Source organism: Anomalospiza imberbis, chromosome 7 (genome assembly GCF_031753505.1).
Source record: "Anomalospiza imberbis isolate Cuckoo-Finch-1a 21T00152 chromosome 7, ASM3175350v1, whole genome shotgun sequence".
In the NCBI taxonomy this organism is placed as follows: Eukaryota; Metazoa; Chordata; class Aves; order Passeriformes; family Viduidae; genus Anomalospiza; species Anomalospiza imberbis.
In genome coordinates this window covers 21,038,906-21,059,397 of record NC_089687.1, presented here as the reverse complement: position 1 = coordinate 21,059,397, position 20,492 = coordinate 21,038,906, and the positions used below count along the sequence as shown (strand labels likewise).

Here is a 20,492-nt window from a genome sequence, read left to right as displayed (position 1 = left end):
TTTCCATGCATCTTTGGTTTTTAAAGTTGACAGGACCTTTTCCTCTCAGGTTTCCTAAATTGCTGCTCATTCACTGCACTTATAAATCATGAGCTCGTTAAAACTATTTTTCAGATCCACATCAACAGCACTTAAGTAACTGTGGTAGAGGGGCTTGGGGAAAGTGGTGTATTGAGACACCTCAAAATCATCACATTAAACAAACATCCTACACAACTCATAAATGTGAATTTATTCTCACATCATGAGCAGTGTGATGAAAGGCACATCTGAACACAGCTTTTAGGTGAAAGTAACAAGGTGAGGATTTTACCAGTAAAGAGTATCTGGGACAACTCCGTCACTCTGCTGGATCATTTCTTTCCCATTTCCTCTCACTACAGAAAGTTACAGCTTTTTGTGTAACCTTCTGCCACAGCCTCATGCAACTCCAGTCTCTAGATGCAGAGCACAAAAGCAGCACAAGTGCCTTCACTATAAGCATGCAATCAAGGCCCCTCCGGTAATTCTCTGCTCCAGGAAAGAGCTCCTGAGAGGCTGTTTAAGAGCTTCTTTGTAAAAGAATAAATAAATTTAAATGGCAGACACATTACTCCAACTCATGTCCAAAATTTGATCCTCATCCTTATCAACTCAGGATGTAGGCATCTGGTTTAAAAAACAGAGTAAAAGCAGAAGGGTAAAGCACACAGCGCATCAGCCTAGAGCCTGTATTAAGCCTGAACTAAGCACTCTGTATTTTGACCATCACCACTTAGTTCACCATGTGCTGAACAATTCACTCCAAGCAGCATGACTATCAGAGCAAACCTGATTCAGGAACACAAGGCCACAGATGATAAGATGTCCAAGTCCCAGTGATCCCCCAGGTATGATGGGAACAACCAAGTCCTTTACTTCGCAGTGTAAGTTCACCTCAAAGTGGTAAAATAGAAGTACAGCTCTAACAGGCTTTTTAAAACCAGTTCAGAGACAAAAATATTCTAAAACTGAAGATTTTTATTTTCAAAATAAAAATGCTTGTACAGAACAGTGTAGATCTGAGTAAATCTAAATACAGCAGTCTCCGTAATGTAACACAAGGGTCTGCTTTTAGCACAGTACTTTCACACTCTAGCAATCAGAAGGCAAGCCAAGCAATTGGGAGGAAAAATAAAAACCAACCACTTTTATCTGTCAGAACATGTATTTCTAAAATGAGTTCCTTCTTCACAAAATGTACCTAGAGGGAAGAGCACTCCATACCTCAGATTGCACAGCTATTCCCACTATAAAAACAGACTAAGAGAGGACAGGAGATTTTTCAATAGGAGAGATGATTTATGAAACAGAACTGCAAGTCTGAGACATAAGTATCTGTTGTTTCTAAATTCCTCCCTCCTCCCCTCCCACACACACTGATGCAATTCCCAGGAAGGTATGAACTGTGGATCATTTTGTATACACACAGAGCAAATACTGCACAGGCACAGAAGTGTATATCCATGGTGATTCTTCTACTATTCAACTGTACATTATTTATAGCATTACATTCTAAACCTTATACAAAGCCTGCACAGTAGTTTCCATAACAAAACTAAGCACATTTACACGCTTTATGGTTCTCTGGATGCAACTTCCATGGCACCTTCTTTTTTACAAGAGAGTACAGGAGACCCCTATGTGCTCAACGTATCAGAAATCTTCAGCTCCGTTTCTGCTGTACTTACATTTTACAAATGTCATGTGAAAGAACCTTCCACAATCACAAAGAGCCAGATACAGAAACATTCATTGCCTGTTTTCCTGATAACCAAACTAAACAACCTTTCATCCACTCAAAGATGGCCAACAGATACATGACCTGCCACCCCTCTACTGGACCAAACCCTGGTCTGGAGGTATCCCTCTTCCCCAGGACCACTGCTGACTCTGCAAAGCAGTTCTGCAGCTGCAGCAGGAACAGGGAAAAGAGAGTCCACCAAAAGAGTAATTTAACACATGGAATATTCTGTTTTAGACAGTGGTCACTACACAACATATACCAGTACATTCCCATCTCTGTCACCAGTAGGCAATGCTAGTGCTGTAGAAGCTTTCAACAGTGGCCTTCTCTCATCTGAGCAAAAACACAAAGTGCCATGTCAAATGGTGTCTACTGCAGTTTTTACTTTAGAGAATCTCCCTTGAAATGGCCAGTGTGAACTTTTAGTACTCTATAAAACCAAGTATTAGTGCTTGGAGACTGCTCAGCTGCGACTTATAGGGCTTCCTTTTTGAACTTAAGAACATGCTGTTGTTTCAGAGACTTCTACAATTCCATTTGATCATGAAGTGCCTGTATTGCAGAAGTTGGCTGCTTTGTTTAGTGGAGAAAACCGACCCAAGTTTTCAGAACATCTCTCTTTTTGTAACCAGTTTTGGAGCATAAGTAAACCTGCAGCATAGATTGCTGCATGAGTGAACCTGATGGCCTAAAGCTACATCTCCTTTCAGGACAAAAAAAAAGAAGTTACTGTAGTGAAAAAAAAGCTGATGCTATCTGATTTGCAAGGTTGTCTAAAAAGAAAACAATGGCCTGTAGGTGAAGATCTGCATTAAACAGCTTTCCCGAGTATGATTTATACTGAAATAAATGAAAGTTTTTTATCCTTTTTTACCCAAAAGGAAAGGGAAGCAGAGAAGGCACTTTTAATCTCATTTGATTAAACAAATCACTGCAGGCAGTAATATTACATTGGTGAAAGAATGTGTAATTTAAAGGCAGTCACTGCTTCAGTCTTCCATTCCAAGTTCTTGTTTCAGACTGAAAGGCAAGTAAAAACATAAGTCAGCTTATAGCGAAACACTGAAAACTCTTTGGACCAATTAGTGGAAACCCTGACAATACACACTGAGGCTGAGAGCTAAAAGGCAGAGTGGATATATCACTCATTTCAGGTAAGATCCAGCGTATCAGAAAAATCATAGGGCAAAATCTCAGATTCTGGAGGCAACACAGTAATCTTGAGATTTACGTGACGAACTAGAATGTGGACATCTTTGCCCTCCCACTTTTGAGATGCTTATCCCACTTAATGCAACCACATCACTGACACAATGGCACACTCACCTTTTTAAGTAGGCATGGACATTGTCAAAGCCGTGGTACTTGGCCAGATAGACCAGGACACCTGTGGCACATCGGCCATCTCGTTGTCTGCAGAAGCTACAGTTGCAGATTCCACGACACGGGGGGCACCTCCATGTCTACACAAAAGAGAGACAACAGGAAGCCCTTTTAGCTGAGATGCTATGCCAGATGTACCTCACTCACAACTTAGGAGAGTGCCCTGCTACACAGTGAGTTCTGCAGAACATCAGCACTGCATAAAGTTGTCTAAACCAGTAAAGAGTACAAATTCCTCAGTCTGTAGGGGATTAAGCTCTCCATTGCCTGCCTTGCACATAACCACAGGAAGCACTCCACTCGGTTTTAACTCCTACATCACAGGCCACAGCAGCAGCACTTTGTCCACAATACAGTTCCTTTCCCTAGGGCATTAAGCACTAATGCAGTGGTAATAATAAAGAGAACACTATTTTGATGCTCAAATATAAGAATACGCTGGCTGCTGCTCTGTTCTCATACTTTACTCCTGCAATTAAAACTACAGAAGTAGTAAATACAACAGGTTCTACACAACACAGTTCTGTGATTCAGGGTGAATCAAGCCAGGAATGCATGATGTACTACAGCACTGTAAGCAGTTGTTAAAACCACTGCTGCCAGCGACCGATACCCCAGGCTGTGCAAGTCAAGCACAAAAAAGCACCACTGAGCACTGTCCTACCGGGTCCAGCAGTGCTGTTCTGACATCCTCCCCATATCTGTTGCGGAGGCACGGCCCACAGAACTGGCCCCGCACTCCTACGCAGTCAGGGTTACGACAATTTGTCTTGGTGTCTATGGTTTTTTGGCGACACTGATGACAGGTGGATCCCTAGAACACAGAAAAAACAAGACATTTAAGATGGCATTTTAGATAGGGGGAAAAAGGCATTGAACAAAATCTCTTTGGCAGCTAGCAGTGCTTATCCTGAAACAGAAAGCCACCGTGCAAGTTTGAACCAAGACTGTTTTAACACTGCGTCTTCAGTGTCTGGTAATCACTTTCCCTGGGTGCTATCACTTAGGTATTACAGTTGTTCCAGAGCGAAAGCAAGCTAATTTTCTCCCAAAAAACACATCCTCTCAGCGAGAGGGAGTGTACCCTATTTGATGATAAACACAAACACAGAATAACAAAAAAGTTACTTCACAAAGTACACATTTCACAAAGCTGGAATATTCTTACCATGGCCCTGTTATATACTTTTTCTCTTGCAGATCCACAGATATTATCCAATTCTTCGGCTGTTATGTCCTCAACTGGGCGCACAATGTGTGGAAAAGCCATGGCACCACGGTGACCCCTCCTGGGAGTAGGGGCTTCATGCTGAATAGCAAAGACACAACACTTGCATTATTAGTTTCAACAAAAACTCTAAAAAAGCGAGGATCTTCACAGCAATGCTGAAGCCTCAAACACCCATCATATATTTAAGCAAGATATAACAGAACTTGTACAGATGTACGATACGGATGCAGCTTTAGCACCTTTACTTGATCTGTCCCCTTCAGGGTGCAGCAGTGCTACTGACCTTGCTTCACTCCTGCTGGAGTGCAAGAGGAAGTGGTTTTTCAAGGACCAGGAAGGGGACATGGAGAGCACATACAAAATGCCCTTTTTTTTTTTTTCTAAGGCCATTGCATACTGCTAAACCTCATCAGCTCTCTATGAATCGCTATTTTCTTGAAGGGAAACCTCCTTACAAACCACCCTCACAACCCACAACAGGAGAACTAGATCTCCAACATACCTCCAGGTATTCATCAGACATCTTTCTTCTTCTCACCAAGATGTATCTGTCGTCTTCTTCCTCTTCTGGTACAAGAGTAGGAGGACCTTCAATCAAGGACCTGGACCTTGTGTGAGGCCGAGAACTCCGGTCTGGGTTCCTCCTCAAGGCACATTTGGGCAATGAACGCCTTGGAAGTCGCTTTGGTCCCTGCTAATGTTTAAAAGCCCCTAATGAAACAGGTGAAAACACAGATAGCTCCTGACCTGACACTGAATTCCTCCCCTAAAGATGCCTTCCTCTCGTCTTTTCCAAAGACATGTCTATCCCTGTCCCAGTCAGAAAACCAAAGGTAAGAAGATCCTAAGCAAGTTCATGTTAGGCATTCTGCTAGTCACAGAGAAACAGTCAAAAGCAGCAGAACCCGTGTCTATGAGGAGCTGCAATTTTCAGCGTTGTTCTAATCTTCACCCAAATTACAAATACATCAGCAGTGAAATTCATTACACTGCTGATTCACAACCCAACCTTCTTAAAAGTCAGGCTAAATGCCAAGTGTTTTTCAAGGCTCCAAACGCACAGAATATTCAGGTCTGAGCTGCCCTCCCTTGTCTCCAGCCTTTGTATAAACACATATTTACACAGCACCTTGATTGGTTTTATTGGCCTGTGGAGACACTTAACCTTTATAAATTGATCTGTTCTGCTTTGTACCATGGCAAAACAAAAGAGAATTACACAATGAGGATACCCGTTTTAGGAAGCAATAAAATTCTAACTGGACTTTGATTTGCACAGTTTATTAAGTTTTTACATTAAGAATCCTGCTTTGTAATGTCAGAATTTGACTCTTAGAAATCTGAATGCAAATCTAATAAGTTTATACTCACATGACTGACAGCTGGCAACGATTTTCTCCCACCAAAGATACCAGAAACATTTTGCAACTCAGCCATTAGTTTTGCAAGCTAACAAGAGAGAGAAAAATGAAGCAGAGCTTTAAAAGGGTATTTATGTGCTATTACAGACTACTAGGGCAATTGGCTAAAAGTACAATTACTTGTAGGAAATGCAGTCATTCTTCAACTCTTTACATTTATGTCTTATTTATGTTTTAGTGACTGCAAGTAATTTGGAAATGCTCAAAACTTATTATGTCGTTAGGCTTGCAGCCTAAGGATTTTCATATGCCAGTAAATATAAAGTATCAGAATTATATTTTAGGAATGCAAATGCATCTTAATGCGTTCACATAATTCCCATTACAGTGAATTTAAACAGAGGTCCCCCAAGAGTTGAAAGGGAGGGGGGAAAAAGGGCCAGTCCATAGGAAGACATAGAGTACTTGCCATTGCTTTGTTTTCCTTTATGTTTAAAGCTCTTTTTTCTAAAAACATAGCACCATTTTCTTCAGTGTCAGAGTCTGAATCTAGAGCGGGCATCAGTGTTTCAGGGACAAGTTCCATGCCACCCTTCCTCCTCTCCGATCTTCGAGGTGGAAACTTCATGGCTACTTTCAGAGGAACACGGCATTTCTGCCCTCTTTGATCGATCTCACTTTCAGCATTTGCATCATTCTCATCTGAATCTGATTCCAATTTCTGTTAACAAACCAAAATGGTAGCATGTAAATCCAGAAGAGTTGCTCTGCAGTTAAATACAGTGGACAATGCTTTGTCTAGGAGTAGTTTAAGATGCTACCTTGCTGAAATCCAGAAAACCAGTCCTAGTGTTGTAGTGTACTTTGAAGCAGGAGGAAAGAAGAGGGGACACAGGGATAAAAATCTCTCAGGGAGACCCACATGGTTGTGCCAAACACACTAGAAAAGGGAGTGCAGTATTTGCAGCAGTTGCAGCAGTCTTAGCTCTCACTTGTAGGTCTAATAGCAAAAACAGTTTGTTTGTACAGTATGAGAAAGAGAACTGCCTTTAAAGGACTCAATTTTGCCACATACAGCATTTGGCTGCAAAAAAAGTCACTATGCAGTTGTCTGCACAAGGTCAAATCCAATTTTGTAAGCTGTCAAGTACAGTCATCTCACAGAATCAATGATTAAAAAAAGGAAACTTCCTTCTAGAGCCAACTAATGAAATAATTATGAATAAAATCACAGTATTTTCTGATCTTTGAATTCTGATGTCTTGCTTACAAACTTCCCAAGAACCAACGGTTCAGTGAGGACATAAATTATTTACTTATAAGCTCATTATGCAATAGGCTCTTTCTTTTTAGACACAACAAGACAGTCTTACTTTCATCAGCAGTAAGAGTGGACATCAAATGGCCATTTTTATTTACACTGGGTTTTTATTAAGCAGGTATGTTATTGTGGTTGTACATTAAGTGCAGTTACTGACTTTTTTTTCCTGTGCAGTTTCTGACTTTATCTATTCCAGCTTTGTCTCCTACTTACTCTCTTTATGATTGTGTTTTAACTTAGATGTGATTTCTTCCAATTAGACATTTTTCCAGTAATTTCTCAGGATGTGCTGAAGTTATGATGAACCTGATTTTGCCAAATTTGGTACTACTTTAGTTTTTCTTCTGAGTATCACCTATTGATCTTTTTAAGCAATTAAACTGATGTCAAGGAAAAGCAGGAAAGCAGATTTCACCACCTATGACTATTTCTGTACTGTTGAAAGATTCACAGCATTCCCTGTTATGCTGCCAGAGTGGAGGTCTGACTGCATATCAAGACACACAGGAATTTTTCTGAGGCTTGCTGGAGTCCATGGGCTAGCCTAGCATTTCATATTGAGGAAACCAGAAATGTTAGGCTCCAACAGAGTAACATCCAGCAAGGACAGTTTTAAGAGGTATATTTCAAAATACATATGGCAGACTTTAAAGGTTCTGTATCTTGAGTGTTTTTCATGGAGACAAAAAGAAAACTAGATTTTGGCTACTCAGACTGTTTACTAAATGAAATGATGCTTCTTTCTGAAACACCGAACTTCAAGCTGAAACTGGCTGGTTTTCCAATTAAGAATGTGTAAGAGTTTATATATAAAATAGCAAACAAAAATCAACTGTCTTACCAATGCATCTTGAACCTCATTTTCTGCAAAACCACAGAAAGATTCATCATCAGAGGCTTCATGAAAAATTTTTGCCAGTTCTTCTTTAATATCCGACCTAAACTTGCATTTCTACAAAAAATAAAATATCCTTTAATTTGTACAGAAAATTTTTAACATTTATATGTGCAGTACAAGCAAATAGCTTTTTTAAAAAGAAAAAAAACAGTTAAGGCATTTCACAAGGGGTTTCAGAACCACAGCTGTAAATTACCAGACATATCAAAGGCTAGAATTGATAGCTAATCTGTTTCCAACAATTACCACCTAGAAGCATAAGTAAAGAGTGAAACGAAGTTACAGCATATAGCACAGGTTTATAACTACTATACAAAAACATAAGCACAGCAAGTAGTTTTACATTATTAGCTTTACATTTTTGCAATCTTTACTAGTACTGCACATATGATCTTATTTGTTCTTGTACTGTACTTACTGTGTTTGCAAAATTATCAGAACCAAAACTGTCACAACTGTCATCAGATGATGAGGATGTTTCCATGGGAATCAGTTTCGTATTTCGAAAGGCTGTGAAGCTTCTCCTTCCTGAACAACCTCGGCGCTACAAAAGGACAACAGCAACACCATTAAGAAGAGACCTACTGCAGCATAGCAGCTTTTAAGAATATCTTTTGACTGAAGCTTAGGAAGTTTGAACATTTTAGGATGTTTAGCAATCTTGAATGCAAGTCAGAAAACAAACATCAGCTTTAAAATAAATCTCAAAGTTAGGAATGACAATAGTTTTTGCTCTGATACAGTTCTGATTGTTGTTATAGATAGATGAGTTTCATTCAGTATTTAAGAATAATTCTTTTATACAAACAGGCAAGTGGAAATAACCATATAAATCATGTCATTCCCCAGTCATCATAGCCAGTGATGGAAAAAAGTTCAAGTACACAAACATACCAAGAAATCTACTTTGATTCACTTTTTACTTGCAGTTTGCGGCAAACACTAAATACTCTGCAGCTCCTAAGGAAGGGCCAAAGAATCCTACCCACAGATTTGAAACAACCGTTCTAGATAAAGCAGCTTGCTGTTTTGCTCATTTTGCCACCGATTTAGAAGACTTTTCTTAATGGGCTTCAGGTTTTCCTTTCCCAGAAGATGTTTCTACTGGCAGTGACCCATTTCATCGCCCGAGGCTGGCATCGGGGCCGTGGGGCAGCACGCACACTGAGCTGCTGCCCCGGTCATGAGCGCTGGCGCTCCGCGGTTCAACCTGGAGCCCGCCGTCCTCTCCTCAGCACCCTTCTGCCTGGGGCTTTGCGATTCACAGCTCCGCCGAGCACCGAACTGCGGCCCGGCCCGCCCCAGACACGAAAGGGGCGCTTTCTGGTGCCGCCCGCCGCGGCCGAGGGTGCGCGCAGTCCGGGGCACCGCGCCGGGCCGGCCCGCACCGGGGGGCCTCGGGCGTGGAGCAGCCCAGCCCAAGGGACCCGGGCTGGCCAGGGGCTCGCAGACACACGCGCCCGTCCCCGCCCCCCGCTAAAATGGTGCCGCCCCGCACACACGCGGCCGGGCCGACCCCTGCGCTCCTTCCCGCCCGTCCCGACCCTGCCGCGCGGGGCCGCTCCCCGCAACACCGCCCCACGGCCGGCCCCGCGCCCTCGGCGAGGCGGGAGCGATGGGCGCATGGCCCCGGGCCGCCGGCTCCCCGCCGAGCGCGGCTCTCAAACCGAGTTCCCTACCCCAGTTAGGCGGGCAAGGGCACCGCCATGCATGGGGCGCCCGAGTACCACGGCGGGGCAGGAGACCAGGAGCTGCCGGTCTGAGTGGTGGGGCTGCCCCGACGTCGCTCTCCCTGGGGTGCCCAAACTAAAGACCCCCCCCACCCGACCCCACCAGCCTTTCGCAGCGCGGCTTAGTCCGGCTTGCCCAGGTTCGCAAGACTCCGGAGCACCACGGGAGCAGCGGCAAGCGCCACAGCCTCTCCCCCCCTCTGCAGCAGCAGCGACCCGCGGCCTTACGGCGAGCCCGGCGGGCAGCGGCGGCCGCGGGCAGCGCTCACCTGCGGGCGCGGCGGGGCCATGCTGGCGGCGGCGGGCGAGCGCGGGAACTGAAGGTTCGCGCCAAAGCGGCTGGACCGCGGGGGGCGGGGCCGGCGGCGCCTTTCCCGCGTTGCCGCCCGCGTCCTGGCAGATGCAGCGCACACCCCCGCGGGGTCGGGCACCCGGCGGGCTCCCCTTTGCTCGCCCGCCCGCCTGCCTCTGCTTAGGAGCTCTTCAGGTCTCCCGGAATGTCCCCGAAGGGGCCAGTGCGGTGGTCCCCCTTTTTTTTTTTTTTTTTTCTATTCGCGGTGTAGGCTTTGTGGAGCTGCAAGGGCCTGGCCCTGTGGCGCGAAAAGCTCCCGGGCGGAACGTGACGGGACTCTGGTGCAGAAGGGGGGTGGGGCGCTGCCCCCACTCGTGCCTAGCCGGAGGTGGCTGGGAAGCCTTCGTGGTTCCTAGCTCTCGTTTTTTTTTGTTTTAAATAACTTTATATGCCAAACCTAGGTTGGCTTCACTCTCAAATAAATTCCCTAAACTTGCCAGTTTTCAAGGGCAGTGGGGCTTCTCCACGAAATAAAGCCAAGGGGGTGTGTGCTGGCTGCCCCAGCAGTGCCCGCACCCAGCACCGCCTGCCAAGCGGCGTGGTACAAGCGCACTGTGTCACAACAGCCGTCCGCAGCGCGCAGGCTGCCCTGCGTCCCACGGGGAATGGAGGGACGGTGCTCACCGGGGCCACACTGATCAGCGTCAGGAGTGAGACTGGGTGATGCCTCTGCTCCTCGGGAACAGCAATGCAACAGAATTTTAAAAAGAAGTTGGCTGCCTTGCCCTCTGCAATCACAATACTATTTGAAGACAGGCCAGAAGAAAATAGATCAGTCATTTTAAACCATTTTTGGTAACATGTATAATAGCACATTAAATCAAGTACAGCTGTTAAACACAGCAGAATAACTGCTACGTGGTATTTGGCAGCAAAAGTAACAGGAGAAGCCCTGAAGAAGCTGTATGGTATTTGTGGCCCCGCTATTTGCTATAATCCTCTGTTTATACTGTGGTTTGAGCAGGGCTCGATACCAGTGCAACTCTTGCTGCTCAGCATTTCCAGGTGCCTCCCTGACACAGGCGAGTCCCCGCTGCAGTCAGCGGGAGGGAGGAGGCCGTGTGCACGTGTAAGGCAAACCAGGAATCATCTCTGAGCCAAAGCCTGTAAATAGCCTACAGCACAATAGGGTACAAGAGCCCTCACGGAGGTGTTCTACTTTCTGTGGGCATTGTTCTTCCTGTGCATGCTGCAATCTGTCGTGTAAAAGAATCTCCATTTTAAATAAGCCCATAATTACACACTTACCTGCACTGCTGGCTTCTCAGCACACACAAAAGCAGATGAACTAAACCAGTTCTCCAGAGACCAGACCACGCTCCATTCCTCTAAATCCACATTAGTGGAGGATTGCCACCCACGTGGCTTCCAGACAAGACAGCTCAGTTGGGAAGAGGGGATGTTTTTTGAATTTTAATATACTTTTACTTCTTTCAGAAAAAGAAATCTACAAATACTAGTTTACTTACATGGAAGAAGAGATTCAGTTTATGAACAGTAAAAGCCCTTAACATCTTGAATCACAATTATCAAAATTTTACTAGAGAAGCAGCCAACCTTCACAGCTTTCAAGAGCATCATTTGAAATGTTATGGATTGCTGATGGCACTAGCTAAAGCAAAACTTCAGACTGCAGTTACTTTTCCATTTAATGCTTAATGCAAACGGCATTCTTCAAAACTTCAAACTACATATGAAGTTAAATGGCTTTCAAATTAATAGGTCAGAGCAGAGACTTTGTAGGGAATCCAGACAGGACACTTTGTGAACTGTATTTTCAGTGGTTTTTTTAATACGTGAAAAATAATTCTTTTATTGAAAATTGTGAGTATATCGACTCACATATTTTACAGATGATGGGGGAGAAGAGCTCAGGACAGGGAAAAGAGAAATGAGATGTATGTGAAGGGCAGAGGCTTCCCTTCCTACAGCACACAGCAAGGGTACCAGAAAATGAAGGTCTGTAACTCAGGAGATGGTTGTTGTGACCTGTGACACTGTGATTTCCCCCGTTTTCATCTTTACGGCTTGCATGCTCCTGCTCTGCCCTGCAGGGCCCAGGTGCCCTCGGTAGATGGACACAACAAACTTACCAACTGGCTTTACCACGATGGAAAGAGTTTCTGTGGCAGCACCACTGTCCTACATCTAGCTATTAACAATAGCTGAAGACATGCAAAGCTGAACTCAGGTGAACATTGCATTTTCAGCCACACTTAAATTAGGCTAATGTGAGTGGAGGAAAACGTCCCTGTCTGTTCAGTCCCCCAGCCAGGGTCCTGCATAGCCTGTCCAGTGCTACCAGCAAGCTCTTCCCTCAGAGCTCACATGTCAGCAAAGATCATCTGGAGTATTTTATCAGGTGTTTTCAAGAAAATAATCTGTTACAGTCTCTTGTCTTTGAAATGAGCTGTCACTACATGGTAGCAGCCCTTGGAAGACCTGCTAAGGGAATAGGCTGGAATAATGGAGGGACATGCAGGAGATTGAACATGCAACACTTTCTGCATTTATCTGGGGGAAGCAAAGTTGTTTACATGTTAGGAGCTTCAAGCAGCAGCAAAAACATGGACCTCCAACAATAGCTCCACTGTCAGAAACAATAGATGTGACCTTTGGTCTGCTGGGACGAAGGACAAGTGCTGTCCTCTGTGTCACCCCGTGGATTTCGGCTGTTGGCATTGTAACACGGCTTTTCTCTCTGGAGGCAGGACTCCTGCTGCCCTGTCCCTGGCTCTCCTACACACTTCCTATCTTAACTACACTAAACACTCTTTATGCTCCTTTCCTTTCCTGTTTTTTTTTTTGTTTGGTTGGTTTTTTTTTTTTGTTTGTTTGTTTAATTGAAGCAATACATTTTTACCCGCTGTCATGAATGAGTGTTTTAGGACACTCAAAAAATTCCTGGCAAAGGTATCAGCAAAATATGTTTAATATAAAAGTGAATACATGACAAAGTTCATTGGCAAGGTTCACTCTACTACTTAGTAGATGGTTAAAGCACACAGAGAAAAATTATACTGAAGTCTAAAATCAATCTAAAACTAAAATCAACCAAAAATTATCTACATGGAAAAAGGGTAAGGCTGATAAAGAGTAAGGATTAAAAAGAATAAGGGAGACCCTCCCATTGAGTCACAAGGTTCAGAATGGACTTCCTTGCCAAACCTAGCCCCACACTTGAAAATTGATTTAGGCCTAAAAGTTTTAATGGCACTTAAACTTAACAGCACTTAATTGACAGCTTAATGTAAACAATTTAACAAAAGATTCTTATAGAATTTACTGTAGCACAACAGTAACTCAGTATTAGGCCTAACTTATTTAAAAATCTAAAGTACTTAAGAATCTAGGAGAGCAACATTCATGGTACATTTGCTATAACATACACACAGACCCAAAGGACTACGTACAAGGTTTATACATTTGAAAAATTCCCTTTGAATTCAGCAAAGTACTCACATCAGATGCCTTTCTCACCTTTCTCTCTGCATCTTCTCAATGGGCAAAGGGTTGAGTCTTGAGGAGTGGGGGCAGCCCAGGCTGCACTGCTGGCGATCAGTGGTGGTCCCCCACCAAGTATGGCAAACGTGAGAGTTGGCTGGCTCTGAGAGGCCCCACTCAGGGGGACGTGCTGGTCACAGCCTGCTGCGGTCCAGGAGGGCTCAAAGGGTCTCACTTAGGACTGCTCTTTATAGGATCACAAAAGAGTTGGCTTTAGTCATAGTAATTTACCGTCCTGGCCACAATTTGGGTTGGTAATTTTCTTTAAAAGTGTGGTAACAAAAATCTTGTTCCACTTGGGTTTTTATTCAGGCAAGAATAGTCAGTTTTCAAGGCTGTTCGTTAAAAAACAGCCTCACTAGAAAGCATAAGCTCCTGGGAGCAGGCAGTGTTTCTGATAAGCTCAAGAAGAGCTTAGCCCAGGTGGTGTTTGTCAAGGCCAAGGCTTAATGAGTATTTCTGAAATCACAGTTATGGCCCGAGGGTGGGGATGCACCACCACACCTGCCTAAAATAGCATGAGAATGCATTAGTTAATGTTTGTGTGATTCTAGTATTGATTGTGATGAGACTTGCACAGTGACACATGTCTATAGATGCAAGCATTTAAGAGGAAAGGGAGAGTTTGGATTCTCATGGCCACAGAGTACCCACAGTACAATGCAGTAACACGTATCTTAGGTCCATAGAAAAAAAATATTGCAGCCACTAATGACAGTAATTAAAAATTTCTGTAAGAGCTGTCCAATCACCTCTTCATCTGAGAAAATTATAGTGTGTTATTGAAACCATTAGTGCAATAAAATGCAGCTAAAAAACATTTTGCATTAAAATAATCAGACATTGATTTCTGATGTAAATAATAAATCGGTAACCTATAACACACACTAATTGTTTTTCTCTGTCTGTAAGGTGTGTTTCTTGAAAAGATCTGATCAAGCTTATCTATTTGTTCACATGTCACTCTCCTGTAGCTCACACTACTATACAAGACATAATAAGGTGTATAATCAGGTAACCTGCTATTGATTGCAATCCAGAAAGGACACGCTTGTTCCTACACAGAAGCAGGAGCATAGCCACTTTTGGAGATTTAATTACAGCTAGACTGGTACATGTTTGCTGGACATGAATTTTTATGGAGTACCTTTTTTAATGTAAATACTTCAACACTATGCTCTGATAAGCAGAATCAGATTTTGTAAAATAAATATAAGTTTAAATATTTAACATGTACAATCAGTTTCCAGTAAGATCATCTGTACCAGCTCCATAAAATACCTCCACAATCCAATTAATATATTTTTCCTTTTTTTTCTCTCCAAGGAGAAATAGATTTTCTCCTTTTAATTTAACAGGTTTGTATCTCCTTGTGCTTTGCTGTGATTTCCTTGTTAGTAAAGGCTGGGTGCCAATGCATCCTGCACGTTGAATTGAAGGTGGTCATGTCCGATCCTATCTGATACCGTGTTTCTTTGACACAACCTGGCAAGACCACAAAAACTGAAAGAATAAGAAAAGGAAAACCAAAGGAATAATACAAGTCAGCGTCAGAAAAAGTGCAGTTGACACTACATTAATCAGTGCACTAAGAGAATGGCTGAAATGTGGTCATTTTTGATAGAAACCTTAATGATTATTCCAAAGGTAAGTCATAGCAGATCATTTGGAGCCCGGAGCATTATGATGCACATTATGGGAATGTAATTACAATGCTCATTTGATTACCCTACAGCCCTTCCACAAAATGCATTGCAAAAAAAATGTTGACAAAAGTAGCTGGTTTTGATATTCAGTAGCCACTTTCAAAAGTGCAAGATCCCAGCCCTTTCGTTGTTGGGCTTTGATTTTTTTATTTTCCTTTGAAAACACAAATTACATTTAGTCACATCATAAATCACTTACAAAATATTCTGCAAATGTATAGCTGTGGGAAACAGAATGCTATCAGGAAGTAACCAAAATACTTACTGTAATCTGGTTTTTTGCCCTTTTGTATAAGCTTTGCCACTGCCTTTTTGCAAGTGTTGATTTGCATTGCCTCCACCAGCCTTCAGCAAGATGTGGTTGCTGGGAGAGGATGAGAGTGAGGGGAGAGGTGGTGGCATAACCTCCTCCCCAGGGATCTCTCTCCCCAGGCAGCTCTCTCAGGAGGGAGGGAGGGGGACAGGTAGAAAGCCTCCCTCAGGGCTCGCTAGTGCCTGCCAGAGGTCCCCAGGGCACATCTCAAGTTTTCAAGCCCTTGGGATTTTTCCACAGCATGAGGGAAAACCTCTTTGCTGCAGGGAGCCCACAGCTTGCTTGCTGAGGCAGGGAAAGGAATGTATGTGTTGAGCCCCAGGTACACCGAGCCACTGCATTCTACACTGCACAATGTCCGTGTCTCCGCCCGCCAGCCCCTGCCAGAGCGCCGGGCGGTGTCCTGGAGGTGTCCTGGAGGTGTCCAGGCGGTGTCCTGGAGGTGTCCGGGCGGTGTCCTGGAGGTGTCCTGGAGGTGTCCAGGCGGTGTCCTGGAGGTGTCCGGGCGGTGTCCTGGAGGTGTCCAGGCGGTGTCTGGGCGGTGTCCAGGAGGTGTCCGAGCGGTGTCCTGGCGGTGTCCGGGCGGTGTCCAGGCGGTGTCCTGGAGGTGTCCGGGCGGTGTCCTGGAGGTGTCCTGGCGGTGTCCTGGAGGTGTCTGGGCGGTGTCCTGGAGGTGTCCTGGCGGTGTCCTGGAGGTGTCTGGGCGGTGTCCTGGAGGTGTCCGGGCGGTGTCCGGGCGGTGTCCGGGCGGTGTCCAGGCGGTGTCCAGGAGGTGTCCGGGCGGTGTCCTGGAGGTGTCCGGGCGGTGTCCTGGAGGTGTCCAGGCGGTGTCTGGGCGGTGTCCAGGAGGTGTCCGGGCGGTGTCCTGGCGGTGTCCGGGCGGTGTCCAGGCGGTGTCCTGGAGGTGTCCGGGCGGTGTCCTGGAGGTGTCCGGGCGGTGTCCTGGCGGTGTCCGGGCGGTGTCCGGGTGGTGTCCGGGCGGTGTCCTGGAGGTGTCCGGGCGGTGTCCGGGCGGTGTCCAGGCGGTGTCCAGGAGGTGTCCGGGCGGTGTCCTGGAGGTGTCCGGGCGGTGTCCGGGCGGTGTCCTGGAGGTGTCCGGGCGGTGTCCAGGAGGTGTCCGGGCGGTGTCCAGGTGGTGCCCGGGCGGTGTCCAGGCGTTGTCCGGGCGGTGTCCGGGCGGTGTCCGGGCGGTGTCCGGGTGGTGTCCTGGAGGTGTCCTGGCGGTGTCCTGGAGGTGTCCGGGCGGTGTCCAGGTGGTGCCCGGGCGGTGTCCAGGAGGTGTCCGGGTGGTGTCCTGGAGGTGTCCTGGCGGTGTCCTGGAGGTGTCCTGGAGGTGTCCGGGCGGTGTCCTGGAGGTGTCCGGGCGGTGTCCAGGAGGTGTCCGGGCGGTGTCCTGGAGGTGTCCGGGCGGTGTCCTGGAGGTGGCTCCGGCCCCGGGCAGGGGCTGCGGCTGTGGGGAGCGTGGGAGGTGCTGGGTGGGAGCCGCAGGGAAGGGCAGCACGCTGTAACCCCAGCTCGCCTTTCTCCCGGGAGGACGCTGCCTGCCGGCGCCATTCCTCCGTCCTCTGAGTTGTTAATCTCAAATGCCCTGTATTTACATTCACTCAAACGTGATCTTGGCAGACCCTTATTAGTGTTATTGCCTTAATAGACTTCTCCTCTCTAACCTCTAAACTTTTGTAACAAACTGGCTTGAACTGATAAGCATGGCAATTCATTCGATAAGAATATTATGTAAAAACCCTTCTATGGTGGACACATATACAGAAAATAATTCTGTCAGATGTAATCTTCAGAGGTAGCACAGCTATTTGATTCCATTTTGTGACATGAGATGCCAGGAGGTCTCTCAGTTTGGGGTTTTTCCACAGTTATATAAGTCACTGCCCATCTTTCCTAGGCTAAAGTAGTAATAATAATAATAATTATTATTATTACTATGTCAAAGTGCATTCTCTAGCACAATCAAAAAAATCAATTGCATATATTTGATGTACAGTCCAATGTTCTTGGCAGCAAGTCTGCAAGTTATAGAAAGTCTTAAAACACATGGGGTGATCCTGAGCAGCATCAGCTGAGCTAGAGAGCAGGACAGAGGTGCGGGTTGACATGGCTGGAGGCTGTTGTTCTCAGTGAGGCAACCTCTGCTCCATAAATCAGCTCAGCAAGTTGCCAGATTCTGGCCTGCATGCTGTCATACATGGCCAACTGCTAGAAAAAAAATCTGTGGGAGCAGATAAGATAGAGCAAAACTGCAGTAGCCAGTTTTTTTTTTTTCTTTAAAAAATAAACCATTTCCAAAATCACCCTTCCCCATTTCACAGCAAGAAAGCAGGTTTTCCTGGTGCATTAGCTCAGTCACGGCAGAGCTGGGGGGAGGCACAAACGGCATTCTCCCCTTCCAGCTGAACGGGGACTTGTCCTGGCTGCATGCAAACAAAAGCAGCCTCTGTTTGCAGGCCTGGGCAGTGTTTTTGCTCCAGGAAGTCTCACATTCACGTGCTGCCCTGCTTAGGAGCAGGGTCTCACAGGTGCTTGGATTGCCAGCTGGTTCACAGCAGAGCGGCACGTCTCTGACCTGCAAGACACAGGGAACAAGCACCTGGAGAGTGCAGCACCACACCAAGCTGCTGGTCTGCCTGTCACTCCCTCTGTGGAGCAGGTCCCTAGGACACTCTCCTCTTACAGTCAGTCCTGATGGCAGTGGCAGGTACCCCAGTGCTGCTGGGGAAACCTGTGTTCTTAAGAAGCCAATAAACAACAGGGTCAGAGCCAGCTCTGGGCCACCGAGCTGGAGAAGAATGGTTGCTACCCTCAGTGGTGACTGCTGTCCATCATCCTGTTGTTCTTTCCTATTTTTTTAAAGACATCCTTAGGTATATGGGGAAAAAAAAAAAGAAAAAAACACATTGAAAAAACTGAACCACATATCTTATTGGCAGAAAAAGAAGTATTTTTGCTCATGCTATGAAGACATCAGCTGTGGAGGTAAAGCCTGTAAAATTTCAGAAAACCAAGTACCATGATGCTGAGGTTAACCTTCTCTTCCTGTCTGAACTGAGCACTGCTTCCTCCCTCACAACCCACCCACAGGGTCAAGAACCAATTGCCGGGGAGAGATGCTGCTGTTCACCCTGAAACTTTCCTGCTGATGTCTGGCATCCAGAGAGCGTGGGGCAGATCTTGTGATTCCCACAAGATCCAGAGTAAAATGCTGCTGAATGAACAGAAAGACTCTGTGTAAGCTCTGGCAGCAAGTCTTACATTGGAAAAAAAAAAAAAAAAGGAAAAGAAAATTTGATTTTCTAAATATTTGCTCTGACAGCAACTCTCACATTAAAAAGAAAAAGGGAAAAAAAAAAAAAAAAAAAAAAAAAAGAGAAAATCTGATTTTGTAAATATTCTCTCAATTGGACGCAAATACTTACTCACTTTGGATGACCAGGTCTGAATTTGCCTTCATGAGCTCTTTTCTATTTTTCATCATCCATTCCAGCAGGCATCTCAGAGCTCACTTCTTACAGTTCAGAGTATTTTAACCCTGGAAGAGGAAAATGCAGGTACCTTTTGGGGATTAAGAAAACATCAACATCCAAGCATGGAGATATGAAGCCTAAGAGAAAGAAAAGCCAAGAAACCAAGGGGCAGCTCTACAGCAGTGGTATTTTGTGCCACTTGCAGAGTCAGCCATGGAGGGAGGGTATAGCAGCTGCAGCACTGCCAAGGATGTGTGTGTGGATGGAGGATAGTGTGTCCAGCTCCTGGCATGCAAATCTAGACATACTGGTACTTCAATATGCTTGCCTTTAACAGACTTGTAGGAAAACCCTAAGTGAACATAACATGGCTCCTTTCCAAAGAGCATTTCCTGAGGTGTAGTTGCCCAAGACAGTCTGATTTTACACATTGCTATGCATGGTCTTCTAGCTGCATGTTCATAAAACATGAAAAAAAAAAAGGCTCAGCTTTGTAAAGTACTGGGGCTATGTGTGAAAATGTAAGCACATTTTTATTTAAAGTGAATTATCATCAAGATAGGGAGTAGCCACATTAAAAGTGATAAAAAACAAGACAGAAAACAAAATCTTGCTACATTTTTTTTTACAAGTTCACTCACTGTTGCTTGAACCAGCAATGCTGGTACAGCAAAAGGATTTCTAATCAGTCACTAATGCATGATTGTTTAATTTTAATGGGCATGATCAATACCATCCGCTCCTTCTTTAAATGCTAATGAACACTTTAATACAACAGATGTGGACAAACAGTAGATTGCAGATTAAAATTAGGCATGGCATTAAATAGCTTACAAACAGCAGAGGAATCCTGCTGGACATCTTGATGAACAACCACAGGCAGCTGATAAATCTTGAATTGCCACCACCAACCCACACTATCTGAGGCTTGTACAACTAGACCGCCCTCCTGATCACCCTAGAAGAGAAAGGTGCCTTTCCAAACTCTTGCAATTTCTTTCTTAGGATTTGTGCAGGCCCAACTGTGATTCCTGAGATGCATATCCAAATTTTAATAACACAAGCACATTTCTAGCAACTACTCTTAGTTACTATTAGTGGGTATTGTCCAGCCCATTTTGGTCGTGGAAAGAAATGTCAGGGAAGGATCCCCAACCTAGACAAAATCCCAGTCCTCTGCTTGTGACAGAGAAACATCCAGTGCTAGATTTTCCATGTCCCCCAAATTAGTTGTCAGGCTCAGTAAACCAGGGCTAGAAGCTGGGTTACTAACTAGCTTTCAGCCAGTTTGAAGCCACAAGAAAATGGCAAACTTTGTTACCAAAGGGCATCACATGCAGCTGAATTCACTTCCAGGTAAAGCTTCTATTTTTCCTGCTCTTAACTGTTGTCAGAGGAAAAGGCACCTGAGTGACAGAGATCCAATTCCTGGCACCTGGTGTCATATGTGTC

At 45.1% G+C, this 20,492-nt stretch overlaps 2 protein-coding genes across 4 annotated transcripts; both read right to left on the bottom strand.

Annotated features, from left to right (window-relative positions):
- Window positions 1–979: 979 nt before the first annotated feature.
- On the bottom strand, window positions 980–14,633 carry CDCA7 (cell division cycle associated 7). 3 transcript variants are annotated; one of them, XM_068195903.1, is made up of 10 exons: window positions 13,504–14,633; window positions 8,378–8,503; window positions 7,903–8,013; window positions 6,210–6,461; window positions 5,751–5,828; window positions 4,882–5,073; window positions 4,317–4,457; window positions 3,813–3,962; window positions 3,092–3,228; window positions 980–2,785 (listed from the first exon to the last, which is right to left on the bottom strand). In XM_068195903.1, exons 2-10 carry the CDS (start codon window positions 8,441–8,443, stop codon window positions 2,755–2,757), a joined length of 1,158 nt encoding a protein of 385 aa, XP_068052004.1. In that variant the 5' UTR covers window positions 8,444–8,503; window positions 13,504–14,633; the 3' UTR covers window positions 980–2,754. The 3 variants fall into 3 exon arrangements, with proteins under 3 accessions (XP_068052004.1, XP_068052002.1, XP_068052003.1); XM_068195901.1 differs by lacking the exon at window positions 13,504–14,633 and adding an exon at window positions 9,959–10,078; XM_068195902.1 differs by lacking the exon at window positions 13,504–14,633 and adding an exon at window positions 9,959–10,078 and having other exon boundaries at window positions 4,882–5,070.
- A 1,273-nt stretch (window positions 14,634–15,906) lies between these two features.
- Window positions 15,907–17,118, bottom strand: LOC137477569 (uncharacterized). The gene has a single exon (XM_068196793.1). It carries the CDS (start codon window positions 17,116–17,118, stop codon window positions 15,907–15,909), a length of 1,212 nt encoding a protein of 403 aa, XP_068052894.1.
- Between the last annotated feature and the right edge of the window lie 3,374 nt (window positions 17,119–20,492).